The sequence below is a fragment of the Cibotium barometz genome, chromosome 60, assembly GCF_041138505.1.
Source record: "Cibotium barometz isolate CiBa-2024 chromosome 60, ASM4113850v1, whole genome shotgun sequence".
NCBI lineage: Eukaryota > Viridiplantae > Streptophyta > Polypodiopsida > Cyatheales > Cibotiaceae > Cibotium > Cibotium barometz.
This window is the reverse complement of record NC_141105.1, coordinates 16,897,297-16,924,640: the sequence shown is the minus strand read 5'-3', so window position 1 is coordinate 16,924,640 and position 27,344 is coordinate 16,897,297. Positions and strand designations below refer to the sequence as shown.

The window sequence follows — 27,344 nt, the reverse complement described above, 5'->3', positions numbered from 1 at the left end:
AGACCTAGCCCGAGCCAAGTGCTGAAGCTGAGGCTCGGTGGAAGTACGTTCGGTCCCGAGCCGAGCCCCCTATCGTCTTACAAGGAGGAAAAAAGTTGCACTGCGCGCATTACGCTTGCTTCTCTTGAAGCTGTTGGCTATGGCGGATTGCGAGCTATTCTTGTGAGTTCAAGCTTCAGAAGTTTCTCTGTCACAGGGCTATGGAGGATTCTCCATCTCTGATATTTTCATCCAGGTAACCCTAATCTTTTTCCTGTTTGTCTTTTCATTTAGAGTCTGAAACTGCTGCCCCGTTTCCGCGATCAGTGCACCGGCTCTGCGATTTTCCCTAATTTGTCCAGTCTTTTTGTTTTACCCCAATCTGGGGACATTTCTTGCTCCCTCCTTTTCGCATTTCTTAGAATGGCAGCTGCTTTTTGGTATCCGTTGATGCCGCATCCAAATGTTTGCTTTTTTACGTTTCCATCGCCAAATTTTGCACAGACGGCAGCATTCTCCAGGATCTCCTGAACCTTTGCCAAGGCGAAGCGCAGGTGCTGCCTTTCACTATAGCCTGCAGATCCAAGCTACTGCTTTCCCAAAAGCTTTGTGCAGTAGTGCCATCAGACAGCGATTCTGAGCTTCCTCTACACGCTTTCGCAGCTCGCAGAAGCTAGCAGAAATGGTTCGCCATGGAAATGAAGTGTTTTTCTTGCACAATGGATCTCATTTCAATAATTTTGGACCACTGGATCCTCCCTCAGGCAGGCAAGCATTTGGTTCCTTCATAACACTAACCAACTCTCTGCTTTTCTTTAGAAACAATGGCAAAATTTTTCTCAGAAGGATTTTGAAAAAGATAATCATTATACAAGATTTGTTGATACACAGCCTCACACGTTTTGAATTCTTTACACAGTACCTTCTTCTAGCATATTTTAGTGGACCAGGCGTAGATTACTCCCATTTCACTTTACACTTTTGACCATACCTAAATGCAAAGATATGCATGACATTGCAGCATGAATCCATGTTTTAAATTACGTCTTTCTGGCATATCTCTTTAAAGAATTTCATCAGGTTAGGTTACATTTACATCACTCATCTTTTCTGATAATAGAGAAATGTTTGACATTGCAGATTGGCTTCAGATTCTACAGCACCTTTGTTTCCAGGTTTTTTGGTCAGCTTTCTCTCCCGTTCTTAGTTCTGTGTTGTATATAGAGTTGGCCTTGTACTTGCCTTCCTAAGAGCATTTTTTTGCAAATATATGTTACTCATTTCAAACCGATTTGGGTATCAAATTTAGATGCACACAGATCGAACTGCTCATTCTTATCAGTGGAGTTGCTGGACTGGGTTGGAGTAGAAACTTTTGGCAACATTAGAGGTGTGTACAATTCCTTGTCTGATGTACAACTGGCTTTTGGTCTTTACACTTTACATAGGTGGAGCTTTAGCTCCTCTTTTACTCCCTTTTTGCTTCTCATCCCTGCTGAGAGAAACCACTATCTCTTCATCCTTTAAGTAGTTTGGACTTCTGTACATAAATGGGTTTTTGGTTATTGTAAAAGTTGCTTTGCTATTTTCTTCCTTTCTTTTCTATTTGGTTTTAATTATGTTAAGTAAGCAGAGATAGGGGTGCTCCTTTTTTTTGGACAGGACACCGTACACTGCTTTGCTGGTGATCAAATAACTTGCATTGGGTTGGTAAGAGGCATTGTTGAGCAGTCTCAGTTGCGTGAAGATTTATCTTGAAAAATGTAATGCAGATGAAATGAATGGGAGAGGTTTTTGTTGGAAGGCAGATATATATGGCAAATTAATCATTTTGGGCTCCAGGTTCAGGAGGTGTAACCTTATATTTGATTGTTTCTTTCATATGTTTCTTCAAATCAACAGCAAGAGACTTAGTTAACAGGGAATTCTTATCAATGATGTTGGGCTCTAGATGTCCTGAGGAGGTTGCTAGCCCTTCAGTCTTAACAACTCAATTTAGGAACCACATGTCCAACGTGCAGGGGTCAACAAGTTATCTACCAAGCCGTCAGGTCAATCCTATTATGCCAGTTGGTAATAATACGTTTCCTCATCATCCAAACATGAACAATTTGGGTGGCCTGGATGTACGGTTGCAGAATGTAAGCGGTAATTTTTTCAGTCAAAGTCTACCCCAAGTACCAATACAGGATGTTTCAACTTATGAATTCCCTGGAAACCAGTTACCTTGGAAAGGTCCTGTGCAAGGACTTTATGGACAGCAATCAGGAGGCCCTGGAAGAGGGGTGGGGTTTACTGATGTACAGTTGCAGCAGCAGCAGCAGTCTTTGCAGTCCCAGCAACAGCTTCATGAGGTGCATCGGCAGCTTGGTGAACAACAGCTTAGGCAGCAGTTAGAATACACTAGACAGCAGCAGATGCAACAAGAAGCATACCTGCAGTTTCCAGAGACTTCTTATTCTGCTCTTCTACATGGGCCCGATACACCACCTTCACAGCCTGAGCCAGCTTGGGATACACCAGAACTGGAAAACCAAAGTGCAGCGGGAGGCATGAGTTGGCCTTTGAATGATGCTTCATATTATCAAGGGTTTCCAAATGATTTTCTGGTGAAAAAGGATCAAGGCTCAGAATCACAACTGGGGTTTTATGTAGATCCTTCCTTGTATGGAGGTGGGGGTGGATCTGCACTTGCTTTTCATCCTGGTACTCAACATATCTTGTTAGAGCAGCCTAGTAGTGGTCTTAGACTACCATCAAAAACTTATGAGGGAATGCCCATGCCGACTTTTACTTCTGAATATGCACAACCCAAAGATCAGGGATATTCAAACCCATTTGCAGGACATACGATACAACACTCTGGTGAGCAACCAATGGAGCAGAATCAGATGTCCAACAGCCTTCATCGAATCAGCACTAAGCACCAATCCCATGACCTTGGGTTGAACCAACAAAGAAGTTGGGGTTCTTTTGACCAAAAGCGGGATGTATCCAATCAGAGTTCTCAAATTCTGGAGGGAATGGAAGCTTCTCTTCAAAACATTCCAACTTCTGAACAGAACTCTTTGCAAATGCAGCAACTTGTGACAAACATCAACACAGGGAATGAAAAAGCTGCTTTTAGCCATTATCAAGTGGGGAATGTTATGCTGGAAGAAGGTAGTTTCAAACAAGATTGGGCTGTGCCATCGAGAGGAATGCCCACAGGGCTCAATTTAAATGATAGTGACCGGGAACGATATAACTCATGGTGTGCTCTGCAGGCCCACAGGATGCATTCAGATTTTGGAAATCATTTGCAGCTACCAGCTGATGCAAAATATAATACTTGGGGCACCAACATTATGCCAGAGGGCCATCACTTCATTGAAAACACAGGTTGCCTGGCTGACCCTTCAGGTAGGATGCAGACGGGGCCTAGTAATTTTCAAAGTGGATGGCAAGCTGGCCCTGCAGATGTGTCAGACTCTGCAGCAACAATGGCAGGTAGTAATTTCCAGCCTTATCGAGAGTCTGGTTTTGGTATTGTCATGGAGTCTGAAAGTGCACTTCCGTCTTCATTTGAGTCATATGGCCATTATCAGGGATCGTGGAAAAACTATAGTTCACTTAACCAGTTAGTAACCAGAGTTGAGACTATATATCCATCATTCAATGGGGATGGGCATAGCAGTAATTGGAATCCTGAATTTCAGCAAGGAACTGTTGAGGCCAAAGCTATGAATTCAATGTCAAGAAAGCCAGGTCTTAGTAGTCAACATGATACTACTAGCCAACAAAACCACGAGAGGCTGCTCTCTGCAGGTAGGCAGGTGCTACATCAACAAACAAGCAAATATATTCAGGGTCCTTTTGTAAGTCAACAAGCAACCAATTTTGTGAAGGCTCTGGAGGAACAGGCTGCCAAGTCAGCTTCCGATGTGAGTGCAGATAGAGAAACTTCTTCCCATGAGAAGGATGTTGAGCTTGAGGTAAATGTTTTCTTAGAAGAGGCAATGAGACTGAACAAAAGGTTTACATTTCAGCAGCTTAGGTTGTAGAATCTAAAAATTCAATGCTTAACTTGTTTTTTTTCCTGATGGTATACAGGGTCCTCTGGCCAAAAAGCAGAGAGAATTTTCAGAATCTGATGTAGGTGTAGCCCATCTCAGGTGCAGTCAGCCATCCAGCCCATTGTCACCTCAGAATGTTAAGCTAAGACTGGGACCTCCGTCCAATTTGTCTAAAAATCTGCAGCACTGTGGTACTTTAAGTCGGAGGAAATCTTTCCAAGTACAGGATCTAGACAGCAATTTTCCCTCTTCAGTTTCAGTGGGGAAGGATCATGATGTACAGCCATTTTCTGATGGCCATGGTTTTGAATCTGGAATGGATCAAGAAAGTGGTTCTTCAGTGGAAACCCACAGGGTTTTGAAGAGAACTGGCATGCGATCTAATTTTTCTCCATTAATTACAAAAGACAGCATGCAATCTGAACTTCCCTCAAGCTTGATGTCTGGACAAATGGTGAGTGGAGAAGATGGCGGGTTAGTAGCTCCTACTCATGCCATGTGCTCTCTGGGGAATAGTGCGGGACTTTCCCAAAGAGAATCTAAACTTGGGGTCAATTTTCTTTCTGGTGCTGAACAGGTGCAGGGAAATGCAACAAGTAATGGTTATGCTCAAGGAAAGTTTTTAAGTGGCTTTAGTGCGGAGAGTTTGCCTCTTGGAAATAATCTTAGGCAGCAAACTATGCAAGACCAACGCTTGATTGATCTTGTTATGAAACAGTTAGGGGGTAGAGCTCAAGTAGCCAACTTTCCAGGGCTGCTGACTGCCTTGAAGTCCTCTTTGTCTCGGCAGTCAATGAATTTGGTAGGCCATGAAAAGATCTTTCCTGAGGGAGTGGCATCTTTCCGCTCGACACCTCATGGTTTCCAAGGGGATGCAACACAGGTGATGCTAGAGACCCAAACTAGTATGCGGAAGCCTACCAACTCAGCGGTTGTCATTGGTGAAGGTCTGAGTTCAGTTTCCAGGTCCAGCATAAGAAGCCAGAATTTTGAAGGTGATTGCAATGCTCAATGCAAAACTCCTCATGAACAGTCTTTTAGTCTTGAAGCAAGTGAATTCGCTACTCCAAGCCTACAATCTAAGCTTCAAGAACAAAGGACACCGTCATTATTTACATTGAATGGTGTCAGGTCCTCTCCTTCTCAAGCTCGAGGTGAGAGGCAAGATCAAGACCAGTTTGCATATTCAAAAGCTGTGCCTCCACAGAGTGATGCTCAGCTAAGAGGGTTTAGCAGGTCAACTTTGGAAATGTTTCACCCCCTACTCCCCGTTCAGAGCCAATCTGTGCAGCCACAGGCAGAAATGGGAAGGCTAATGGACAAATCCTCCGCGGCGAAAACTAATCCTGAAGCTTGGGCTCCGAAATTTTTTGAGTCAGCTGTTGTAGCTGGTGGAAAATTAAATGAAACAGTCCTGAAGCCTCTTAACAACCAGTCAAATCCTGGCATTATGGGGAAGAGTACTTTGCATCACCTAGCAGCTGATGCATTGGCGGCAACGGAGCAAAGTGCACTTTTTTCAGAGTCGAAAGCAATGCAACAGCAAAACACTTCTTCCTCAGAAGTTGGAGGTCAGAGCAAGCACCAGGCAGCAGATACTTTGTTATATACTCATGCACAATCACCTGACCAGGTTCTGCTGAAGGATGTCAGAGGCACAAATTCAATGACAATGAATGCTGAGGGGTTGCGATCAGCGGGGCCTTATTCTAGGGTCATTGACAATGAGCAGTTATTAGCCTCACAAGCATCCGCTTATCAAAATGCTAGTACTTGTGGCAGGGATTTCGCTCTTTCACAGCAGCTAGATGGGAACCAAAATCAAGTTGTACAATATAGTGGTCATCACACCCTTGGTGTGGAGTATTCGGCTTTGAGTTCTGCTTTGAGAGATGGAGAGCCTACATTCTCTGCAAGGGTTGCACTAGAGCAGCTTTCCCAACATCGATTTTTGACCTCAAAACCAAATTTTCATGCTCCAGTCATGATCCATGCAAAGAAGAGGAAGAAGCCAGTGCCTCTGCTTATTCCCTGGCACATAGCAGCAACTCAACCTAGGGGCCAGCTTCCCTCCTTCAGGTCTGGAATAACAACGCTTTACTTGGATTTCTACCTGCCGTTGTAACGCTATTGATCAGCACTGTTTAGATCTGCAAGTGCTTTGTTCACTCTCAATTTATTCATTTTGCACAACTATAACTTTTTTTTTTTTTGGGGGTGTGACAGTAAGGCTGAGCTGATGTGGGCTAATGCTACAAACCGTCTTCCAGAAAAGGTGCTACATTTTAAAGTCTTTAGATTGTTAAGTCATGTGAAAAAACTTGCACTTTGCAATGATCGGTTAGAAATATTGACCAAATGAGTTTTCTTTGTTTTTCCAAAGGATGCTGGAGAGATCCACAATGAAAGCACGGCAAGCGCAGAAAGAAGGCTCAGATCAACTACCCAATTGATGCAGCAGCTTATCCCTCCACTTCCTAGTGTGCTAATGCATGGGAACAAGCCTATGGATAATGAGTATGTGACGTATAGTCTTGCAAAAATCGCATTAGGAGAGGCTTGTAGGCTGATTGCAGGTACTGAAAGAGAAGCTGAACCTGCACAAAAGGGCATAGACAACAAGAATATGTATGCTTCTTGCTACTGAGAAAAAATTAAAAATGTCTTCAGAATGCCTTTACTGGTTCTCACAGATTCTTTCTATGGAAGACTTACGGAATGGACTCTTAACTGTTTACATTCTTTAGTGAATGTTTCCATGACTTTGGTGTTGCCAGGGCTTTACACTGGACATGGGGTATGGCAAAGGATGCTGCCATGAGGAGGCTTCTAGAAAGATTCATGGAAAGGGTCAAGCATTTGGATGGTGAGCTTGCAAGGTAGATCTCATTATACTGAGAAGTTGATGGTGGGCTATGGGCTTATCCATGCTTTAATTAACTTGTTTGTTTGCATTGTCAAATCGAAGTTTGGTTTTTGTTATAACCTCAATTTTCCATTGGGATATCTTTCTACTGTATTAGTAGACATGCAGATTTCTTTTGAAGCCTTCGTCCAAGTTGCGGCCAGCTGGGTCATATAAATTATTTCTATCCAAAGTGGTGCAACTGCCCAACCAGCTACTCTCTACGGGGGTGCACGTGTGTTCTCTTTAGTGCTAGCTTCATCATGGCTGAGTGCCTTCACCCTGGGAGAAGTGATAGAAACTCAGCTTGATGGTTTATCTATGAAGGTTTGTCTACTACGGAGATATCTTTATGCATGGGTGCTAATGACATGAGTGGGGATGCCATACTCTCATGGACTCAAGATGGCACTTCAGTGCTTGTTAAGTTTGGGAAATAACCTGAACTTTAGTGTTCCTTGCCAAGAACCTCGTCAATATATCAGCTCAATGTTTGTGTTGGTTAGTAAATCATCATGACATTTGTGTATAGAATGGTAGTGTACTGGAAACAGGCACAATATTTCATTAGGGTTGTCCAAGCACTCACTTGTGTGCTTGTAAACAGTCTTCCAACCACGAATTCTGCACATTAGACACTCACTAGTAAAGACTGTATACAAGGGCTGGGTAGCTCACCTCTTAGCCATAGCTCTTGGAGGCACATCAGTCAACTATCACTAGTAAAGACCAAGCCTGAGGTTAGACCAACATGAAGTTGAGCTGCTTGGCCAAACCCTATTGTCCCATACTATAATAGGGATATCAAATCTTAGAGCACTTAACCCTTAAATCATTCGATCACTTAAATAGCCACAAGATTGAGGCACACATAAATGAAACCATCAACAGGTGGAACAAGATCGTAACCAACTGCTTATCGGGGTGGGGTTTGGGACTTCAACCGCCCCCTAATATTTTATTATCAAAGGATAATTTTGTATTACAAGCTTAAGGGTGATTTACAATCACCAAGCTGGCAAATACAATGATCAATTGAAAACAAATTGAAGACAATTGTCCAAATCAATAATGCTTGTGGTTGCATGTAAGGTCAAAAGAAGAGTCTAGTGAGTTAGGAAAAATGTAGTGGTGTAATGTGCACATAATGTCATGTAATGTTGTTAGGGATAGTGCTCACATGCACATAAATAAGTGCCAGGGGCACATTAGATGTTAGGATTAAATAAAAGGTTGCAGACCTTAGTCTAGCACATAGCGCCTTTATTAGTATAGGTACACATAAGTGCACACCTAGATGCACACATGGCATGAGAGCATTTATTTGCTATATCCTTGTATACATGTGTCATAATTCCTATATGGACCTAAGGCCACAACTTGTAATAAAAGGAGGCTTAAATGTTAATAGAAAGTATGCTTTCCCAAATCTTCACAACTCTTGTGTTTTTCCCTTAATCCCTTTCGTGCTGATCATCATCTTCCCCCCCCTCTCTCTCTCTCTCTCTCTCTCTCTCTCTCTCTCTCTCTCTCTGTACGGGACCAACACTTCAAAGTTTGCCCCTCACCACAATGTCTCACCATGAATAATCATGCATCTCCTAAAGAAGCACCTGGCATAAATCCCCTTTTTGAACTCACTGAAGCGATCCATCTCGTACTTTGAAGTTTACTAGGGGCTGAGTGAGGGATTTTCGAGTTTGAAAATTGCTTTCACTTTGGTTTTGAGAATTGCCTTCACCAAGTCTTGGAAGACAACCATCAAAGAAGTAAGTTTCGATGGGTGGTGGTAAAAGTTTTCGGTACCATCAAATTGAAAAACCTTTCTTGATTTCAATTATGGAAGTGGTTGCTAGTGATTTCTTGGAGATGGAATAGCAATGGTTTGGATCCTACCCTCCACCTACTCTGTAAGGAGATCAAGAGAGCTTTGTAGAGGGCTCTAGGAAGCTTGGACCTTACTCTTTTGCAGGTAGGAGATCAGAAGAGCTTTATTGAAGGTCCTCAAGGGGCTTGATATGAATGATTCGTTGGTCGAGGAGCTGTTTTTTTGGGTAGGTAGGTAGATGATTTCAAATAGGTTCCCTCTATACAAATGTCTATAAGTCAAAAGGTTTTGTTCAAGTTTGATTTGATGGAGAACTTGAATCCTACCTCGTGTGTTCAACAATGGTTTGACAAAGTGGTTTTTTTTCGGGGTTCGACGGGATGGCATACGGTTGGACATACAGATGTCTCATAATACTGAGACGAAAAATGTTTTTAGATAGTCTTGATTTGAATTCTCTTTTTTGTATAAAACCTCTCATATTTTTTAAATTATTATGCATGTGGCCATTGTAGTGTTATTTATTTTTGTGATGAAACTTATTTTTTGGCTGTACTTTAATTGTGTTGAAACTTATTTTTTGGCTGTACTTTTGTGTTACTCTTTGTTCATGCCTATTTTGTCTATAATTTGCTTTTCTAAATGTATTAAAATTGTTTTGTTTGAAAACCTTTTTTTGGATCATGAAAGGGAATTCATGGTGGTAACTAGAAAGAGAATTTCTATGTGCTCAAGTAGTTCATGAGACTATTTTAATCACTTGGATTGGTGAGGTTGGAAAACCAAGCCTATTGCACATGTGCTTGAAGGATGATGAAACCCGTTTTAAAGGGGATGAGGACTATGGGTGCATATGATGGGTGGGCCAAGTATTATGCATAAGTGTATCTCACATCTTGATATTGGGTTGGATGCTGAGAGATGGATGCATTGTACATATTATTTAGTATAATATGTTTTGATTATTGAGATTCACACCAGATTGGAGTAAATTCTTGTATGTGTGCATGCATGCACGCATGCACACTTATGTTGTATAAGTCTTTGGTTGCAATTCTCTCTGTTAACACACTCACCACACTTTTAGTACTACGATTGGTATCAAAATCTTTTCTTTCCCAGCATTCTGTCTATGTGTTGGATGTATGGCTAGGGAAGCAGCTCGTAGAGTCAAGAGAGCACACCCAGGTTTGGGGAAAGTTTGATTTGTGTTTGTTTGGCCTAGGATATCTGTAAAATTCTTCTTTTCTAGCATCTCGTGTGTGCTGCCTGCATAATTAAGGTGAACATCATTAGTGTTTGGGAGGTAAACAACATTAGTGTTTGGGAAGAGTCAATTTTGCATATCTTGCCGATTCCAAGTTTTTGAGTTTTTCATCATAGCTTAAGTGGACCAGAGGGTGGCCTTGATGTGTATGCTGATGGAGAAAATGGCTGCTTTGGCCCATGCTCAAGCGGGGCAGGTGGTGAATTTCACTTGCACGCAGGCAGAGCAAAGGGGGGACTATTGCCAAGATGTTGCTGCGATGCGGCAGACATTCATCACCAATGGCAGAAGCACAAGGATTGGTACAACCTAGGAACTGTTAAGGCCCCAATGGGTAAGCACAACTCTAGTTGGAAGTGTGGTACCACCCCAAGCAGTTGAAAAGCATTGTAAGAAAACACAATAGCGGAAGGAGGATCAACACAATATAAAGCATTGAATTGCAGAAAGAAGTGGAGAGTAAACAATATTAGTGCTTGCAAATTTTGATTACAAACTGATGGTTGTCTGTCCACCTGTGTGCTTCGGGTATGGTGATCTAGACAGACTTTGGATGGAGGATGTCTTCTTACCAAGGTGCTTGAATGAACTCAATGATGAACAAAGGTTGCCAAACTAGTCTATATATAGTGCCCAGAGTCGGCATGGACGTAGGTTGGCCATGTCGGCCAACCCACAACTTGATCCAAAACGACCAACCACCATAGCATCCGAATGGGACCATTTTAGACTACAACGTAATCTTGTAGGGACTACGCGCAGCTCCCATAGCCATCTGAGACCATCTAGACTCTCAAACGGGCCCCACAACCTGAGAATAGTGTGTCCTCGATTTGCTGTCTAGCACTCACTACTACGGTCACACAGCCCGCACAACCATGCATCCTACTTGGTAGAGTGCCAAGTCTACATTAGCCGTCTCTTAACCCATTTGGCCACCATCTAGTGTCTAAAATGGGAATTGTGGAGTGCCCGGGTACTCATCACAACGGCTACTCCGTATATAGGGGGCCTTACAAAATAGAGCACATCTATCATCTGTAGTAACAACACGAGGGTGGAGCATTGAGCAAATACTTTTCCACAAGCACATGGGCCTGTTTTCAGTTTGGGGACTATGGAGGACTCTTTGAAGCCATCCACAAAGTGCAGCGAAGTGTTTACAATTTCATTGGTGTTTTCTTTGGTTGTAGTGACACCACTAAAGGACATGTTAGTGGATTTGTGTCATGTGCACGCCAGGGGCAGGCAGATTGGCGAGCTAGAGTGTGATATGTTGTGGGCAGACATGTGCTTTTTGGTCCGCTATTGATAGCATGTGCGTTTTGGGCGTTCCTTCCCTATCTATTGGGGGGAGGGGTACCAATTGGGCACACACCGACAGATGGAGCACAGGAGTGCAGAGCGCGTGGAGCGGGAGCACCATTGCGCTAGAGGCCGTCGTCCTTGGCGGACAACCCCGGGTGGTAGACCGTAGGGGACACCAGATGAGGACGATGGTAGGGCACTCACAAGGGCATGACGCTCTAGCTCGTGGCTCGGTGGGGACGACCAAGATTGTGAGCCTCGCTCATGGCTGTCATGGTTGGGTGGCGAGTATGCCTACCCAGATACATGTTTCTTCCGTTGTTTCCTAGAGTTACGGTTAGGGTTTCTGTGTTTGCTGCTGTTGCAGGTCTTCCAGGTTCTCGGAGCCGAGCGGGGTCTTGACAGTGGTATCAGAGCCTCTCCAGGAGAAAGATGCGAGCGGGACACCTTCGGGTGAGCTCTTTCTATGTTTCCTGCAGCATACATGTGTGTGTTTGTTACAAGATGAGAGAGAGAGAGAGAGAGAGAGCTGGCGGCTGTGCAGCCCAGACTTCTCGGGCAGCCCCCAGATCTTGCGGGCAGTCTTCTGTCCAAGGGTAGGTCAGTGTTGGGCCTATGGGCAGTGAAAGGGCCCAGCTCGAGTGCGGGCAACCTGGGAACAGTGGCTGCAGAGATGGCGGCCAACTTGGGGGGCGTGAGCAGGCCGGGTTGACATGCAAGAGCCCAGCTTTGATTGTGGGTGGTCTGCGGGCAGGGAAGAGGGTTCTGCCTGGGCTCGGCCATGTCAGGGTGAACTGCGGCCAGTGGGCAGCCCAGGGGCGTGGCCAGGGCAGAGGGCCCCTCCTTTCTTTAGCAAGCGGGCAGGTCGAAGAACCCTGCAGGCAGGCTAGGGCATGGCAGGGTGAACAGCCCATATGGGCACGGGAAGATCTGGAGGGGATTCTCTTCTCTCTATGGCGCAGGTAGGCAGCAAGGAAAGCAGGCCGAGTTGCTTTCTTAGGCAGCCCAGTTTTTTTTTGAAAAAAAAAAACAAAGTTAAAAACTCACCTGGCCATTAAAAAAAAAAAGCAAGGGTTTTTCCCTGGACAGTCTAGCAGCCACTTGGTTTTTTCTTGCGAGGGCATTTGCGGGCAAAGCACTGGCTAGATTCTGGGCGACAAGAATTCCTATGGGTTGCCAAGTTCTCCGTGCATTGCCACACGTACCCAGATCTGCGTATGGGCTGCAAGGGTGAGCAGCGAGTGGGCTCCCATGAACCCTTTCTTCTCTCGAACTACTTTTTTCTTTTTCTCGCAGAACTTCGGACTGTTCTTCACAGATTTGGGGGTAAGTTTTGGCTCTCATCTTGAGGTGAAGCGGGACAAGCTCGTGTACGGAATCAAAGGTGTACTTGCACGACTCGATGGATGTGCTTCGTCATATCCCTGATTTGGACCTGCATGTTAAGAGGTATGCGTTCGTACCAGACACATGCTATATATTGAACGATAGTAGAAGCATAGTACTGTATCTTGTTTTGCTCGTATACGAAGTTGTTCTTGGTACACATAGGAGTTACTACTCCAAGAATTGTGGACATACACACGAGAGCGAGTCGTGGTACTCGGCCGTAACAGATTTACCTAAGAAACCCTCCACGTAATTCAAATGACCATTGCTTTTGGTGTCGGAATTAGATAGGCCAGACCTACCACACATGGGTAGGATGGAGGAATAGTCAACCATGACTTGATACCATGACTACAGGGGTAGGTTATAGCGGACATCCAGATAAGATTGAGCCAACCAACAGACTGCATGACGAGACATTTGTGCGATGGTCCACCACATGTACCTCTACTTTAGCTTTATAGATGTTATGGCTAGGATGCTCCTTGTATTCGTAGCAATTGCGTATAAGAATTCCAAAGCTATTTCAAGTGTATCGGCCTTGGTCCACCACATGTACCTCTACTTTAGCTTTATAGATGTTAAGGCTAGGATGCTCGTTGTATCTGTAGCAATTGCGTATAAGAATTCCAAAGCTATTCCAGAATCTAAGTGTATTGGCCTCATCTTATTCCAAGACTGTACAAAACACGGTTATTCAAGAACTTCACAGATACCGAGTTCAGAGAATACAAGTTTCGGAAGCAAGTTGTTTATCGCATGTTATGGGGCTACGCCAGATTGTCAAGACTTCATTCGGACTCTGCGCCTACAAACACAAGGCTATCTCAACATTTTTGATGGATAGATACTTTACTTTTGATACAGACAGTTATGATGGATGCGAGCTTGCGTTATAACCAGGTCTGTTGGAACAGTTATTCCTTTCATGTCCAAGGTACTCATAGACTTTCCAAGGTCTGTTTGGGAAGTTAGAATTCCGAGGTGACGAAGTACAGATTGATGATCTTTTCTAGAAGATCGGTTCTTTTCTTGTTTGGGAAGAGACTACTGTTGTGTTCCACTTGGTTCAGGCTTCAGTAGTAGGTTTTGGGTTTTCCCAGTTTTGTGGTTTTTTCCTGACCAGATTTATAGAGGACATCAAGATGAAAGCATGGTAGTCAAATCGAAGATACTTCTGGTTTCGGGATAACTCTTAAGGACAGTGGTTGCTTACCTCTGGTACTGGTAGCATTGTCAGCTTTGAGTTACCCAGATGATCCATTTGCTCTGGAATTGGTTTTTGTGACTAGGAATTGATGCTCATGTCATGTTACTTGAGCAAGTCGATCTCTTAGTCAGATTGTCCTTGAGACTATTGGTTTCGACCAATAGAGGGTGTTTCTCTAGTGTTGCGAACGTGACAACTTCTCCTGGAGTTCTTTTTCTTGAGCTCAAGAGTGAGCTCTTTTGAGGAAGGGGAGTATGTCATGTGCACTCTAGGGGAAGGCAGATTGGTGAGCTAGAGTGTGATATGTTGTGGGCAGACATGTGCTTTTTGGTCCGCTTTTGATAGCGTGTGCTTTTTGGGCGTTCCTTTCCTATTTATTGGGGGAGGGTTACCAATTGGGCACACACCGACAGATGGAGCACAGGAGTGCAGAGCGCGTTGTAACATGCAGCGGAAGTATTCGTAATTAAGGATCCTGTCACACAAATTCTCACACCGCCTTCTGTATCCCGAGTTTCGCAAGTTTAGCAATCCACTTTTATGACTTCAAACTTTGAGAGAGAGAGAGAGAGAGAGAGAGAGAGAGAGAGAGAGAGAAACTGTACACTGTATGGGGTCCCGAATTACCCATTGAAGGGCCACCTATCCCGTCACCGGAATAGTATTTGCTTTATTACTTTGAAGAGACTAACTGTGGACTGACGATAAGCCAAACGCAAGATCTTTGAGGACCAAGAGTCGGGCTGAACTGTACACGGCTGTAGAAGCACCAATGATGACCAATCTCGAGCCTATGCACTCTTCCCAATGGAATGAGGAAGGTTGCAAATATGAGGCTGAGGTAGGGGCTGTTGGGGACTGTTCTAAGCTGTGAATGAATGCTGAATTTTACCTTCAGCGAAGTGCTGTAGCAAAACGATGATGATATGTATGCTGAAAATTGCTCCTATGCAGAAAACGCAAGGTATTCTAAAGGGCTGAATGCTGTAGATGTTGCGTTTTGATGAAGAATGGCTGAATGCTTCATGCGTTAATGCTCCTTGTGCTGTGGACTGAAAATGCTAAAGGCTGAGGTGGTCTAGGGCTTATGCTCCTTGTGCCGAAGGCTCCAACGCTTGATGGCTGGTTATGAGACGATGGAATGAATGGTGCAAAGCAAGCCTATTTATACTAATCTGAGGGCTGGTTGGTTGGCACTTAATGTTGGCCGACTGGACACTAAATGCTACACAACTTGCATATGATGGATAAATGGTATTAAATGTTGAAAATTATGGAAAAAATGCCAGATAAATACTAATAAATATCCTAAAGATACCATATGCTATTTCAAGGCTTCTGCAATGATCTATGTGCAATGGCAATGTGTAGAGTGCTTTCTAATGCAAATCCTAAGGTTTCTACCGACTCTAAATGCATGAATGAATCTCTTCAAGTGGGTTAAGGGACTTGACTGACTGACTGACTGACTCGCTATGGCTGAGGAATGACCAACGTAGCTCGTGCTTGACTTATCCTGGATTGAGGATTACAATGGGGTCACGGCATACGACAAATATCATCCTAAAGGGTACTAATAATGTACAATGGTGCACTGATGATGATGAGCCATCTTGTCACCATGCACTACAGTGCAGAGTGCATGTGACAGCGTGGAGCGGGAGCACCATCGCGCAGGAGGCCGTTGTCCATGGGGGACAACCCCGGGTGGTAGGGGATACCAGAGATGAGGACTATGGCAGCGCACTCACGAGGGCATGATGCTCTAGCTCGTGGCTCGGTGGGGACGGCCAAGATTGTGAGCCTCGCTCATGGCTATCATGGTTGGGTGGCGAGTATGCCTGCCCCCAGATATGTTTCTCTTTCGTTGTTTCCTAGAGTTACGGTTAGGGTTTTTGTGTTTGTTGTTGTTGCAGGTCTTCCAAGTTCTCGGAGCCGACCGGGGTCTTGACAATTTGTCTTCTTCTAAGGAGGCCATGTTAAGGGTGGTGTCTTTACCATAGCAGGACATGTTGGTGAATGTGTCTTCACCATAGGAGGTCATGTTGGTGGTGTGCCTTCACTAAAGGCACAAATGAATTTCTTGGAAGTTGGAATGGAAATGCTTGCAACATTTATTGCTTTGTTTCAGAAAGTTTATTTCCTAGAGTATGTTTCATAGGAGTGTCGTGTGAGTGCCATGTGGAAATGGTTAATAGGCTTTTGGGCAGGTGTAGAAGCTGGATAGGCACCAATTGGGAGGTCCAAGTGTTGCTCAGACATCCCAAGGCTAGACGCTTGAGTGTGAAAAACTGTTGGCCACAATTTGCACTTGGCCTTGTTGGTTGCCTCTAGCACCATATCTCTTTCTATTTGTTGTCGAGGCCATGAGCAGTTTTCTCTCAGCTGAGGAGACTGGGCTACAGGGATTGCGTCTCCCAATCCGTTCACAGGAGTAGCTGCTAGACTCAAAGTTCGCAAATGACACAGCAGCATAATTATCGGGAGACTTGGGGAATCTTTAGAGATTTGCAGAGGCGATAGAGATCTTCTGTTGGGCATCAGGAGCACAGATCAACTGGCCCAAGTCATGTGGATTTTGGGTTGGGTCCTTGCCCACTCCGACTTGGCGTACGGTTGAGGCTTTCCAGTGGATCCCAAGGGGCACTCTAGTCCATTATCTTGGATGCGAGGTGGGCATCGATATTTCCCTAGATCAGCAGTCAGTCTCCTCCTTCTGAGCATTCGGAAGAAGCTTCTATACTGGAGTTCAAGGAGGCTTTCCTTAGCCGGCCGAGTGGTGGTGGTGAACCATATTCTTCTTGCCTCCATGTGGTATATTACTTCTTGTTGGGCCTTCCCACAAGCCTGCATTGGTCAGATTCAGCGCTTGATCCACAACTTTCTATGGGCTGGCAACGACGGGAGGCTTGCTCGAGCCAAGGTGGCCTAGAGAGTGATCATACAACAGTGCCACAAATTGGGCTAGGCATCATCGACCCCACCATTCAGAGTCGTGCCCTTTTGGGCAAGCTGGTTGTTAGAGGACTACGACAAGCCATGTAAAGATTTCCTCCTGGCTAGGATATCCGCCCGTACACCGAGTGTGCGGGGTCCTTGGCCGCAGAGCACTAGATGGATCTTCACGGAGATGTGGGCCCATGGCTTTAGCCCGGCTTTTGAGGACAGATTTGCTGCCAGCCTATTATGAGCTTGGAACCACCTCAGCTGCCCCTCCAGTAGTCTGTTTTGGTAGCCTCCGAGGAGCGTCTCCGACAGCCCTTGATTTGAAACTCCTTGATTTGTTTACCTAGTGGTTACATTGTTGGATAAAATTGATGAATACATGGGGATGAGGGATAATATATGAAGCATAACCTAAGGGGAAATGTGTGCAAAGGTCAAATTTGTAATCACCAAGGAGTAAACTCTCAAAAGGATTCATCCAAGTAGGTGGAAGCAACTCGTGGGGAATCAGGTAGGTGAGAGATGATGGGCGAGAGAATATAGCTGGTTGATAGCTCACTTTATGGGCTGGAATTAGGGAGAGAATGTTTGTCTTTGATCCACCATGAACTTCAACAGGGTATCAGAGCCAGGGAGGGCATGTTGGGATGTTGTTAGTGGAGCTGGTCGACTTGCCAATTCCTCTGTGGAGCTGAACGAAGGTCGAATGCGTGTATGACTAAGAAGGCTATGCTATGTTGGCATGCTCGGAGTAATCACTAGCAAGCGGGCTTATGGTAGAATAGCCGGGTGACATCTTTGTGAGAGCAGGCAGACCTTTGAGCCAAGTACTGGGTACCCTACGTCCTGGCCATCGAGGGAGGGTGTTGGAAGGTCATGGCGTGGCTGTCTACATACCACATGCCTAGTGCCAGGGATAATGAGATCATACATAAATAATAGAAAACTAGGATCATTATCATCCCTCCTCCACCAATTTTCATGGCTTGGAAGGGATTAGAGTGGTGGAGGTTAAGTGCGCAGTGGCGTGAACACTGCTGGGATGGGTGGCCTCCTGGATCAGAGCCAGGTTATCTAATACCGTCTCATTTGTGCTCTCGCTATCATCGCTCTGTGGTTTGTATGCCATCACAGTGCCTACGTCCGCTAGTGCACACATCTGTTGTTTGACACCATAGCAGAGCCCGCTTCTGTCGACCGACTCAACCATTGCTCCACCAATCTGGGCACACTGTTGCTCTTCTACGCACTACTACATCAGCAAAGCTCCCTGTACTATAGCCACACAAAGGCCACGTGTCCTGTTCGTCTTGGCTAGGGTGCCCACAACTGCTGTTGCGGACCATCTTTCCATCCCGCAGTCCACTCATCCAGCCGGGTTGCCTCTGCGCATCTCCAGCGCAGGCCTCACACCATGGTGTCGTCTATCTACATCGCGTCATGTCAGCTCCGCGCGCCACCTTGTCTTCTGATTGGTACGCTGCTTCAGTCGCGTCTGAGATCAAGCGTATCAGCATCAAGTTACAATGTGAACACAGAATCAGCCAACGACTTGCTGTTGATAGTTGCCACGTGTGTTGTTGCATGTACCTGCTAATTGCTAACAGTCGACGACCTTCTGCTGATAGTCGACGACTTGCTTCTTGGCCGGGTTTACTATCTTGAAGTCAGTCGTGTGAGTCAATTGTCGGAGTTAGCTACCTGAGTCAGTTGTCAGAGTTAGCTACCCAAGTCAGCTGTCAGAGTCAGTTGTTGGAGTGAGCTGCCTGAGTCAGTTGTCGGAGTCAACTCTTGGAATCAGTTGTCGGAGCTAGCTATCGGGATCAGATCTTGTTCCACATTTATTCTCATGCATATCTAAATCTGTGAGGGCTCATTACTTAAACCATTTGGGATTAATCTTTGCATTAATCATTTATTTTCTTGTAAAGAGGCTAGACAGTGCCTCTCTGAGGTAAGACCAAGATGGATAAATTTGAAGGGACACGCTTTCATACATGGTAGACCAAGATCAAATTTACATTAATGAGAAAGGGGTTGTGGAGCATTGTCAATGGAAAGGAGAAGAAGCCTACCACTAGGGAGGGCGAAGCATTGTGGGTTAGCAAGGATAAAAAGGCTCTTGCCATCATAGCATTGGGCTTAAGTGATCAATTTATCCATCACATAGATAAAAAAAGCACTTGAAATGAAGCCAGGGAAGAGTTGGCCACATTATTTGGTCCTCAAGCTAAGAGCTCCAAGATTAGCCTTCTAATTCAATTCTTTGAACTTAAGTTAAACAGGGGAGAGCCTCTTGCCTCTCACTTAAATCTGATGAGAAGCCTAACCGCATAGCTTGCAGGGATTAAGTTAACTATGGAAGAAGATGTATGCATTGCATTATTGTTAAAAAGGTTGCCCCATGAGGACTATAGCAACATAGTCACTACCCTCACCAACTTGCCTTCTCCAAAACTACCTTACATCACTGCAGCTCTTTTGGAAGAGGAAAAGAAGATCAAAAGAAAAACACCACGAGCACCACTTTGCCTATATTCCAAGATGAGGCCTACTTCACAAAGAAGCACTTCAACAAGGGATCTACATCGAAGCCAACATTCAAGACAAAGGAGATAGTAAGTGCCACTTCTGTGGTAAGCGTGGACACTTCATGAGAGATTGCTACACCAAGAAGAGGCTATCTGCAAACCTGGTGGAGGAAGAAGATGAAGAAGAACCTACTGATGCTGTGGCCTCTCATGAGGCCAATTTTGTTGACAATGATTGGGCCCTCTAAGTGCTCATATGGATCCTAACTCATATGTAAATCATTTATGCCAATTGTATTCTCTCATTTTGTACACCAATAGGCCAGAATTGGAGTGAGATCTTAGGAGCTACTGCCAATGCAACTGGAGTGAGTTTCAGGTTGGGGTCATAGGTGTTGTCACTACTGAGAGTGGGCAAGCCATGAAGCTTCCCATGGACTATTGCTAGGGTTGTAGCTCATCAATTTGAGGGAGGGATTGATGAATACATGGGAATGAGGGATAATTTATGAAGCATAACCTTAGGGGAAATGTGTGCAAAGGTCAAATTTGTAATCACCAAGGAGTAAACTCTCGAAAGGATTCATCCAAGTAGGTGGAAGCAACTCGTGGGGAATCAGGCAAGTGAGAGATCATGGGCGAGAGAATACAGCCGGTTGATAGCTCACTTTATGGGCTAGAATCAGGGAGAGAATGTGGGAGCATCTCATTAGTGATTTAAGTAAGATTAAGGTTACCTAATCAGATGTACTCAAAGCCTATATAATGAGGCTCATATTCATGAATAAACAACTCTCGCATTTTATATCATTATGCTGGTCATTTGCTAATTACTTTGCTTATTGCTATCACATGCTAGGGACTTGGCCTCATGTATCTTGGGAGCTTTGAGCATGGGCCTTGCTAGGTCCCTTGGAGATTGGTGACTTGCATTTAGATAGCTCCCCCTCGTGGCTCAGGAGAGAGGCTTGATTGGGATCCGAAGCAGAGACAAACTCAACCTTGACATCGACTCTGCCAGTCTTCCGGATTTGCTGACCCTGCCTATTCCCCCGCAGTGGCCTGGAGTGTTTACTAGGCATGATATTCTCCTGGCAGTTCATGGCGCGAATGAGAGCTTCGCTTGCTCTCTTTTTCAATTGGACTTCATGGCAGATAAGTGAGATCAGAGCCCTCCTTGGAGGACTTTAGGGGATGCACATTACAGAGGGTGAGGGTGATTGAATTCCATGCACATGAGTGGCACATTGACCCACCATCGGCCAAGGTGGCTAGGGAGAGACTCTGGCGTTTATGGATTGGGAGAGCTGGCCCATCATGCACCTCCGGTGGGACACGGGGGAGTGGACTTGGTGTGATCTTGCAAACATGGAGGAGACGCTGGGTACCTCGCTTTTTTGCATACACCGCACGACTTGGCCGTAGGATCCAAATGCTCGAGGTCGAGGGCACTCTGGGAGTAGCAAGACACTGGCAGTCTTAGGGCTTCTCATTGCGCTTTCTCTCAGATTTCTGAAAGAGGTTTTGGAATAGTTTTCGACCTTGGAAGATCACTCTTTTTTTGTAGTTACTGGCACATAGGAGTTTGGCGGTGGACACGTGGTTGGCCATTGGAGGACCAGCAGGATGTCCGAGATGTGGCCCTCCCGAGGAGTCTCAGCGACATTGTCTTTGGGATTGCCCGAAGGCTCAGCACGTTTGGCAAGGGATTCTCCGCATCTTTACTATGGACAGGGCCTCTTCCCATACTATTACATGGGACATTGTCACTTAGGCCACTGAGGCCGAGTTGTCATGGCTTATGAGGAGGAAGGTGGGGGGCTAGCCCTTCCAATCTCTCACCTTAGCATCTTGACAGTGCCAGTCCCAGCTTGTTACATGCATTGAGGTTGATCGTGGTAATGGACAACATGGCCTTCTTTATACCTTTATGTGGTGAGATCTTTAGCATCCAATTCACAGAGTAGAGGGAGAGAGAAGAGAATAGAAGTGAAGTAGACGACACAGTATTGGGTCCCAATTACCCACTGAAGGGCCTCCTTGCAAGCAGGAGTATTTGCTTATATTATTCTTTGGAGGATGTTGTACAATGCTTGAGAACAAGCGATATGATTGCCCAACGCAAGGACGAGGAAGACCGTACGTCGGCTGAGTATCCACCACTCTTTGGGCCACTTATGCAAGTCCAGATAGCTGAATAACTGCACATATGCTGGCTGAATGCTGAAAAGATACTTCAAAGACTTGCCTGGAGAGAGTAGGATGATTATCTGATGCTTGAACTGCTGATGCTTTGCTGAATTACTGAATGATGAATGAGGATTTCATGCGCCTGCTTTTATATGGCTTCAGGCTGCTGGTTGGTCCAGATAGAGGCTGTTGGCCTGTTTTGATTGGACAAAATGCTGTTTTTACAGCATTAAATGCTGCACTTAACAGTCTTTTGCTGATATTTGTCCTGGCCGACTCCTAGCCACTGGCTGACATGTTATTGCTGGATTTTATGCTGGCCGACTGGTAGCTAGGGCTCCCAAGGCTGGCCGATTGCATGTAGGGGCAAAAGTAGGCAGCACTGGCTGCCTAGGCCCCTCAAATGCGTAGATGTTGCCCCTTTGTGGGCTGCCATGCTCATGGGATGGCCTTGGCTATCCCATAAGCATCTAATGCAACTTCCAATGCAAGACCTACTGCTAAAGCTGACTTCTACATGCACTATCTGATGAATTCTCCAAATGGGCTAAGAGGATTCCCAACTGACCTCTATGGCTCGGAGACTGACCTTCGTAGCTCGTGCTTGACTGTCCTAGACTGAGGGCTTACAATGGGGTCACAACGTACGACAAATATTCCTATTAAAAGATACTACTTCTGTATAAAATGTTGCACTGATGATCATGCCAGTGTGTCACTGTGTACCCCAGTGCAGGGTGCACATGACACAGCCCCATCTACTGGTCACTGGACTCTTGGTTTGAGCCAAAGATGGGAGATATGTAGCAGCATTGCCACATGGCACATCTTGAGAGTTCAATGCAGTGAAGCTATCGAAGGCACTCACACTCCGCCTGCGGAGTCCATTAGGAGCGCATTAGGAGCATCTGGCTCGACATCATTCATACCCTCGCGGCCAGTGGGGGAAGCTTCAAGGTGGTTCTAACCCTATGCGGAAGCATCGGGAAGCCTTTTGGGGCTCCAGCGACTTGTTCCTTTTCTCACAGATAGTGGTGGTGAGCCCACTTGGCACTACAAACCACTTGTGTGGTTATTCCCTCCCCACGCCAGCCGGAGGAGAAATGCATCCTTCCCTCCCTTTTTGTTCTTTGATCCTCGCTCCATGCATGGAGGAGAGTTTGTATCTAGCCTTTTGAGGCTTTGTTTTTTGTTAACTAATAGAAGGATCTTGTTTTTGGAAAAAAACAATTCCATCTTGCCTTGTCTCGTGTATTTGCAGCATTACCCAATGAGAAACCTTTTCCTGATTTTGTATTAATGCACATAGGAAGGAGTCTGGATTTGAGTCAGCATTGTACATATTCATGTTTTGCAATAAACATAGTAGTTAAGGTCTATCATGCCTTGTCTTGTGTATTTGCAGCATTTAAGCATTAAGTAATCAAGTCATGTGATCAGCATAATAAGCAGCCAACATCATTTTAATTAGCGTTAATCAAGCATGCTTCCAAAACGTGTGTTACGTTGGTATGAGAACATAAGATGAGCCCACAACAAGTCTTTGTGTTAGGTGTATCCCAGGCGTTTTGCATAGAGTCTGCATGAGGGTTTCATGCAGGTCATCTGCAAGCTTGCCTCAGGATGCACCTAACACAAAGACTTGTTCATCTGATGCTCTCATATCCATGTAACACACATTATGGAAACATGTTTGATTACCACTAATGAAAATGATGCTGGCTTCTTATTAAGCTTTTGCAATAGATCCGTGCATTAGTTTGAACTTTGCATGTAGGACTCTTGCATGAATTCAGAGTCTAGGTCTAGGTAGGCAAGTCATGTTTGCTTTGGAGGGTTAATCTCTCCACTCTAGCCTCTACATAGATATTTTATAGACCAGGGTAGATATAGTGGTCTTCATCCCGTTTATTTTTATGGATTCCATATTTGATTGGTATTACTAATCGAGATGAAGGGTACGTCCAAGAAAGTGCGGAACTCAAATCGCTCCACGGTGGGAAGTGCAGGTGTTGTTGAATGTCAACAGAAGGGAGTGCGAAGTTGTTTAAGAAAGGGTTTCCTCACAAGTTGGAGAGCTTCAAGAACTGGAAGTTGTCTAGGAGTTCACGCCCGTGCAGGACCAAGAAGAAGTGCTGAGATGGCAGTCTGCACAGCCATCGAAAGTGCAGGAGAGTCTCAGAGAACTACCCAGATCCCAAGTTGGTGGCAACACCAGTGGTGTGAGTCACATGAGCTTAAAGATCATTCCTGAGGACGATGCAGAGAGTTCTGGTTCCACGATTTGTACCATGACGAGCGATCCAGACTTGACCAGTAATTCCTGCCTTGGAGCCATTAGAGGAAGAAGAACTGTAAGAGCACAAGTTGTGCCTAAAGTTGTATCCAATTGAAAGTGGACCAACGTTGAATCACGTTCCTTTGTGCTCCAAGTTAAGTAGGAGGCGATTCCACATGCACCACCCATGTGAGTGCCAGGTGGACATCGGACCATGTCCTTTCTGCATCTAGCCTCACGATGTCCATCCTGATCACCCTATTCTGCTCAGAGCGACTAAGGTCCAAGAAGGGGCAGTCCAGGCTGTAATCAAACGGAGGGAGTGCATCAATCGTCATGCCATGTAATCTCAGCCAGGTACACATCTGGGCGTACCAACATCGTGTATCGCCGTCTGTTGCTAACTGCCTGGAAGAGATAAGTGCTAGGTGTGGGGTATCTCTGTCTGGGGAGCTCCCATATCCTCTGCCAAAATGTCACTGACTGGAACAAGGCTTCGGTAACCACTGGTGCGGCTCCTATCTCTGCTCTGACAATCTCATGAGGTACTGATGGTTTGCTCCGAATCATGCGTGGGATCATAGTCACCAGTGGTTTCTCTAGTACCTGCCATCCATCATAGAAATCTCTCTTTGGTCCGACCTGGTCGACAAGCGGCTCCCTCCTCGTGTGGTAGAGGCTGGGTCCCCATATGGGTGAGCCATATAAGAGTGTAGGTGTGACCAATGTGTCAAACAACCAGAGTTTGGTGCGCGGTTCCTGAAACTGAATGTAGGCACATTGTCTCTCTAGTGCCCCTAGGGCTGCATATCCACGTGCCAATCTAGCCTCTGCTGCCTGCCTCATAGAGAACTGTGGTCCGCTGAATGTGACTCCTAGGTACACATATGATCTGGTGTACTCCACTGATTCACCTCTAAAAGTGAACTGATGGTCGGATCTAGTCACCCAGGCCTGTGCGGTATTGAAGACCATAATCTTAGTCTTCCCAAGGTTCACTGTGAGGTCCCTATCTGCACAAAACGACTGCAGAGCATCCAAATGCTGTTGCAAACCCTCAGGGGAGTCTGCAATAAGTACAATGTCATCGGCATATAACAGTATGGGTATCCAAACCCCTGCCAGACTGGCCCCCTGCCCCCCCATCCTGTCAATGTAGTCGGATATCTCATCAATGTAAAGTCCAAAGAGGGTGGGTGACAGTGGGCATCCCTACTTCACCCCAATGGTGCTAGTTCTCTTCGACTGATTGAGGGTTTTGAGCCCAGAGGTATTGTACTTCTCTTCGACTGATTGAGGCTTTCAAGGTGCGCCTCAAGCACTTCATAACTCTGGTCACATAATTTCTCTTTTCAACTGATCGCGAAAAGTTCAGCAAGGATGGGCTTGTGTTTCAACTTAGTGGCTTAACCACCCATAAACGTGAGGAGTCAGAGGGGATATTTATGATCTTTTGTAGTTCTGGGAGTTTCTTTCCTATGTATACACTTAGTTGGTGACAAAATGACATCTTCCTATTACTCTGTAACTGTCTTTCATGAACAGGCAAGCATTTATCACTCGTATGCAAGACCTCATTGTTTTTCTGTGCTTCTGTTTTGTGCACAAACAAAATAAACCTTTCGTAAGAAGACACATGTGGGTATGTATAATTTTGATTAAGGTCTCCTTTATTTGATAATAAAGCCCTGAGAAGACTCCCTTAACCTTACTTACGAAGTTACGTGGATGTGTACAGGCTTGATTGTTCTACGTCTGCACTGGAGCTCAAAGGCAAGACCCATGATTTGGAGAAACTGTCAATTGTAAATAGATTGGCTAAGCACCATGGGACAGGTTTCTCCTTAGATTTTTCAGAAACTATATTTGTAGAGAACATTCCAGATTGTGGTCCTGGGATTCGAAGACCAGCCCCCCAAAAGTATGTAATTGCGGTGCCAATGCCAAGGACCTTGCCAGAAGGTGTAAGATGCCTTTCCTTATAAAGTGAGGTTTTGTTTCATTTTTGCAATTCGTGTCAATCTCAAAAGGATACCTTCTTCTATGGTAAAGACAAACCAAGCTTTTGAAATAAAACTTCAGAAGCTAGGTGTCTTACAGAATCGTGTCCTTGACTACTTTTTATCAGACTCATCATTACTGACTGCAATGGGGTCTTGAGATCAGGACCATCTTCACAATTAAGCAGTGCTTCGTCATTAGGCCTGAGACTTATGAAACCACTGTTTTTTGTGCTACTTTGCGCTTCCATATTCCTCAATACAGGTAAATTTTGACTGTGACATTCCCTGTTTGATAAAAAGGGGCTTGTGCGCACGCGCGCGTGCACACAGTGCTTGCCCATGCATGCAGGTACACATGGTATGGCATAAGATGAGACACAAAATGCGGTGTGAGGTGAAACACGAGGCAAGACACAAGGTGATGCAAGATGAGTCACAAGGCCAGCCATGTGGGAGTCACAAGGCAAGGCAGTCACTCTATTATGCTATTTTGTAGAGAATCAAGCATTTCATATTCCGATTTTGTTCTAGTTTCTATCCCCAAGGGTAATGGTCCCACCAATTAGACAAATATAAAGCTGTAATTATACTAGTTCACAAAATTGGCGTGCTTTACAAGAAGAGAGACTATTTTCTCATAGTAAACATAAATGACGCATTAAAATACCATTTCAAATACAACACCCAACCAAACCAAAGCCAAAATATGATGTCAATTGAATATAAAAAAATTGGTACGTTGTCATTAATACTCTGCATGACCCCAAGGCTGGCATTCACACACCATGCTTAGAATGAGGCACCTCAATTGGTACCCTCCCACTACTCAACGCTTATTGGTCACAAGCGTCAATCATATTGGTTATAACAATTAATTGGACTCACATGATTTCATCTATAGGCACACAAACACACAACTCGTTATTTAACATGGTAAGCCACCCATGATACCAACTAGTAGCATGGTGCAATAATGGTATTTGAGGCAGCTTGATCAACCATAAAGTGGACTTCCTAACATCCCTCTTGCTTGGGTTTGCAATTGATCTCAATTGTGTGTTTATTAATATGAGTTGATGAGGTCTAGATAAGGTTGGAAAAATCACTCAAGCATGCAATAGTATGGATGGAGAGTTTTTAAATAGTATTGGCTCTAAATTATAAATATATGAATGGTCTTAGTGAAACGTAGTCATGAGGACTACTATCATCATTATGTAAGTCAAATAGTCTAAGAAATCTAGTTTATATTGTGGTCAAGTGTCTAGTTAGTCTATATGAACATCTTGATTGTCGTCGAATTCCTCAACTTCATTAGCATCCCATACGAGTATGATGACAATGAAAAATTTAACAAGCAGCGACTCGTTATTGTCAAATTCCTTAACTTTTATATCATCGTATACCAGTATGACATCAATAAAAAGGACAAGGACAAAGGTCAATGTTCTTGAA

The 27,344-nt window shown here is 44.8% G+C and overlaps 1 protein-coding gene across 11 annotated transcripts; it reads left to right on the top strand.

The window, feature by feature from the left end:
• On the top strand, positions 1–25,897 carry LOC147605057 (uncharacterized). Of its 11 annotated transcripts, XM_086794322.1 has the most exons (13): positions 32–235; positions 402–533; positions 643–747; positions 1,120–1,162; positions 1,289–1,369; positions 1,642–1,830; positions 1,931–3,953; positions 4,072–4,488; positions 4,612–6,113; positions 6,261–6,309; positions 6,418–6,662; positions 6,812–6,913; positions 25,625–25,897. In XM_086794322.1, the coding sequence occupies exons 6-13, from the start codon at positions 1,757–1,759 to the stop codon at positions 25,869–25,871; spliced, it is 4,659 nt and encodes a 1,552-aa protein (XP_086650448.1). In that variant the 5' UTR covers positions 32–235; positions 402–533; positions 643–747; positions 1,120–1,162; positions 1,289–1,369; positions 1,642–1,756; the 3' UTR covers positions 25,872–25,897. The 11 variants fall into 11 exon arrangements, with proteins under 11 accessions (XP_086650441.1, XP_086650444.1, XP_086650448.1 ...); XM_086794324.1 differs by having other exon boundaries at positions 4,072–6,113; positions 6,812–6,900; XM_086794317.1 differs by having other exon boundaries at positions 33–235; positions 484–533; positions 4,072–6,113.
• The last annotated feature ends 1,447 nt before the right edge of the window (positions 25,898–27,344 follow it).

Bases quoted from the DNA above. Each gene is read 5' to 3' on its own strand.
- LOC147605057 (XM_086794315.1), top strand. From the start codon at position 1,757: ATGAATGGGAGAGGTTTTTGTTGGAAGGCAGATATATATGGCAAATTA. The intron at 6,310-6,417 runs GTGCTACATTTT...GTTTTTCCAAAG, and splicing joins CAAACCGTCTTCCAGAAAAG to GATGCTGGAGAGATCCACAA. The intron at 6,663-6,811 runs GTATGCTTCTTG...TGGTGTTGCCAG, and splicing joins GGCATAGACAACAAGAATAT to GGCTTTACACTGGACATGGG.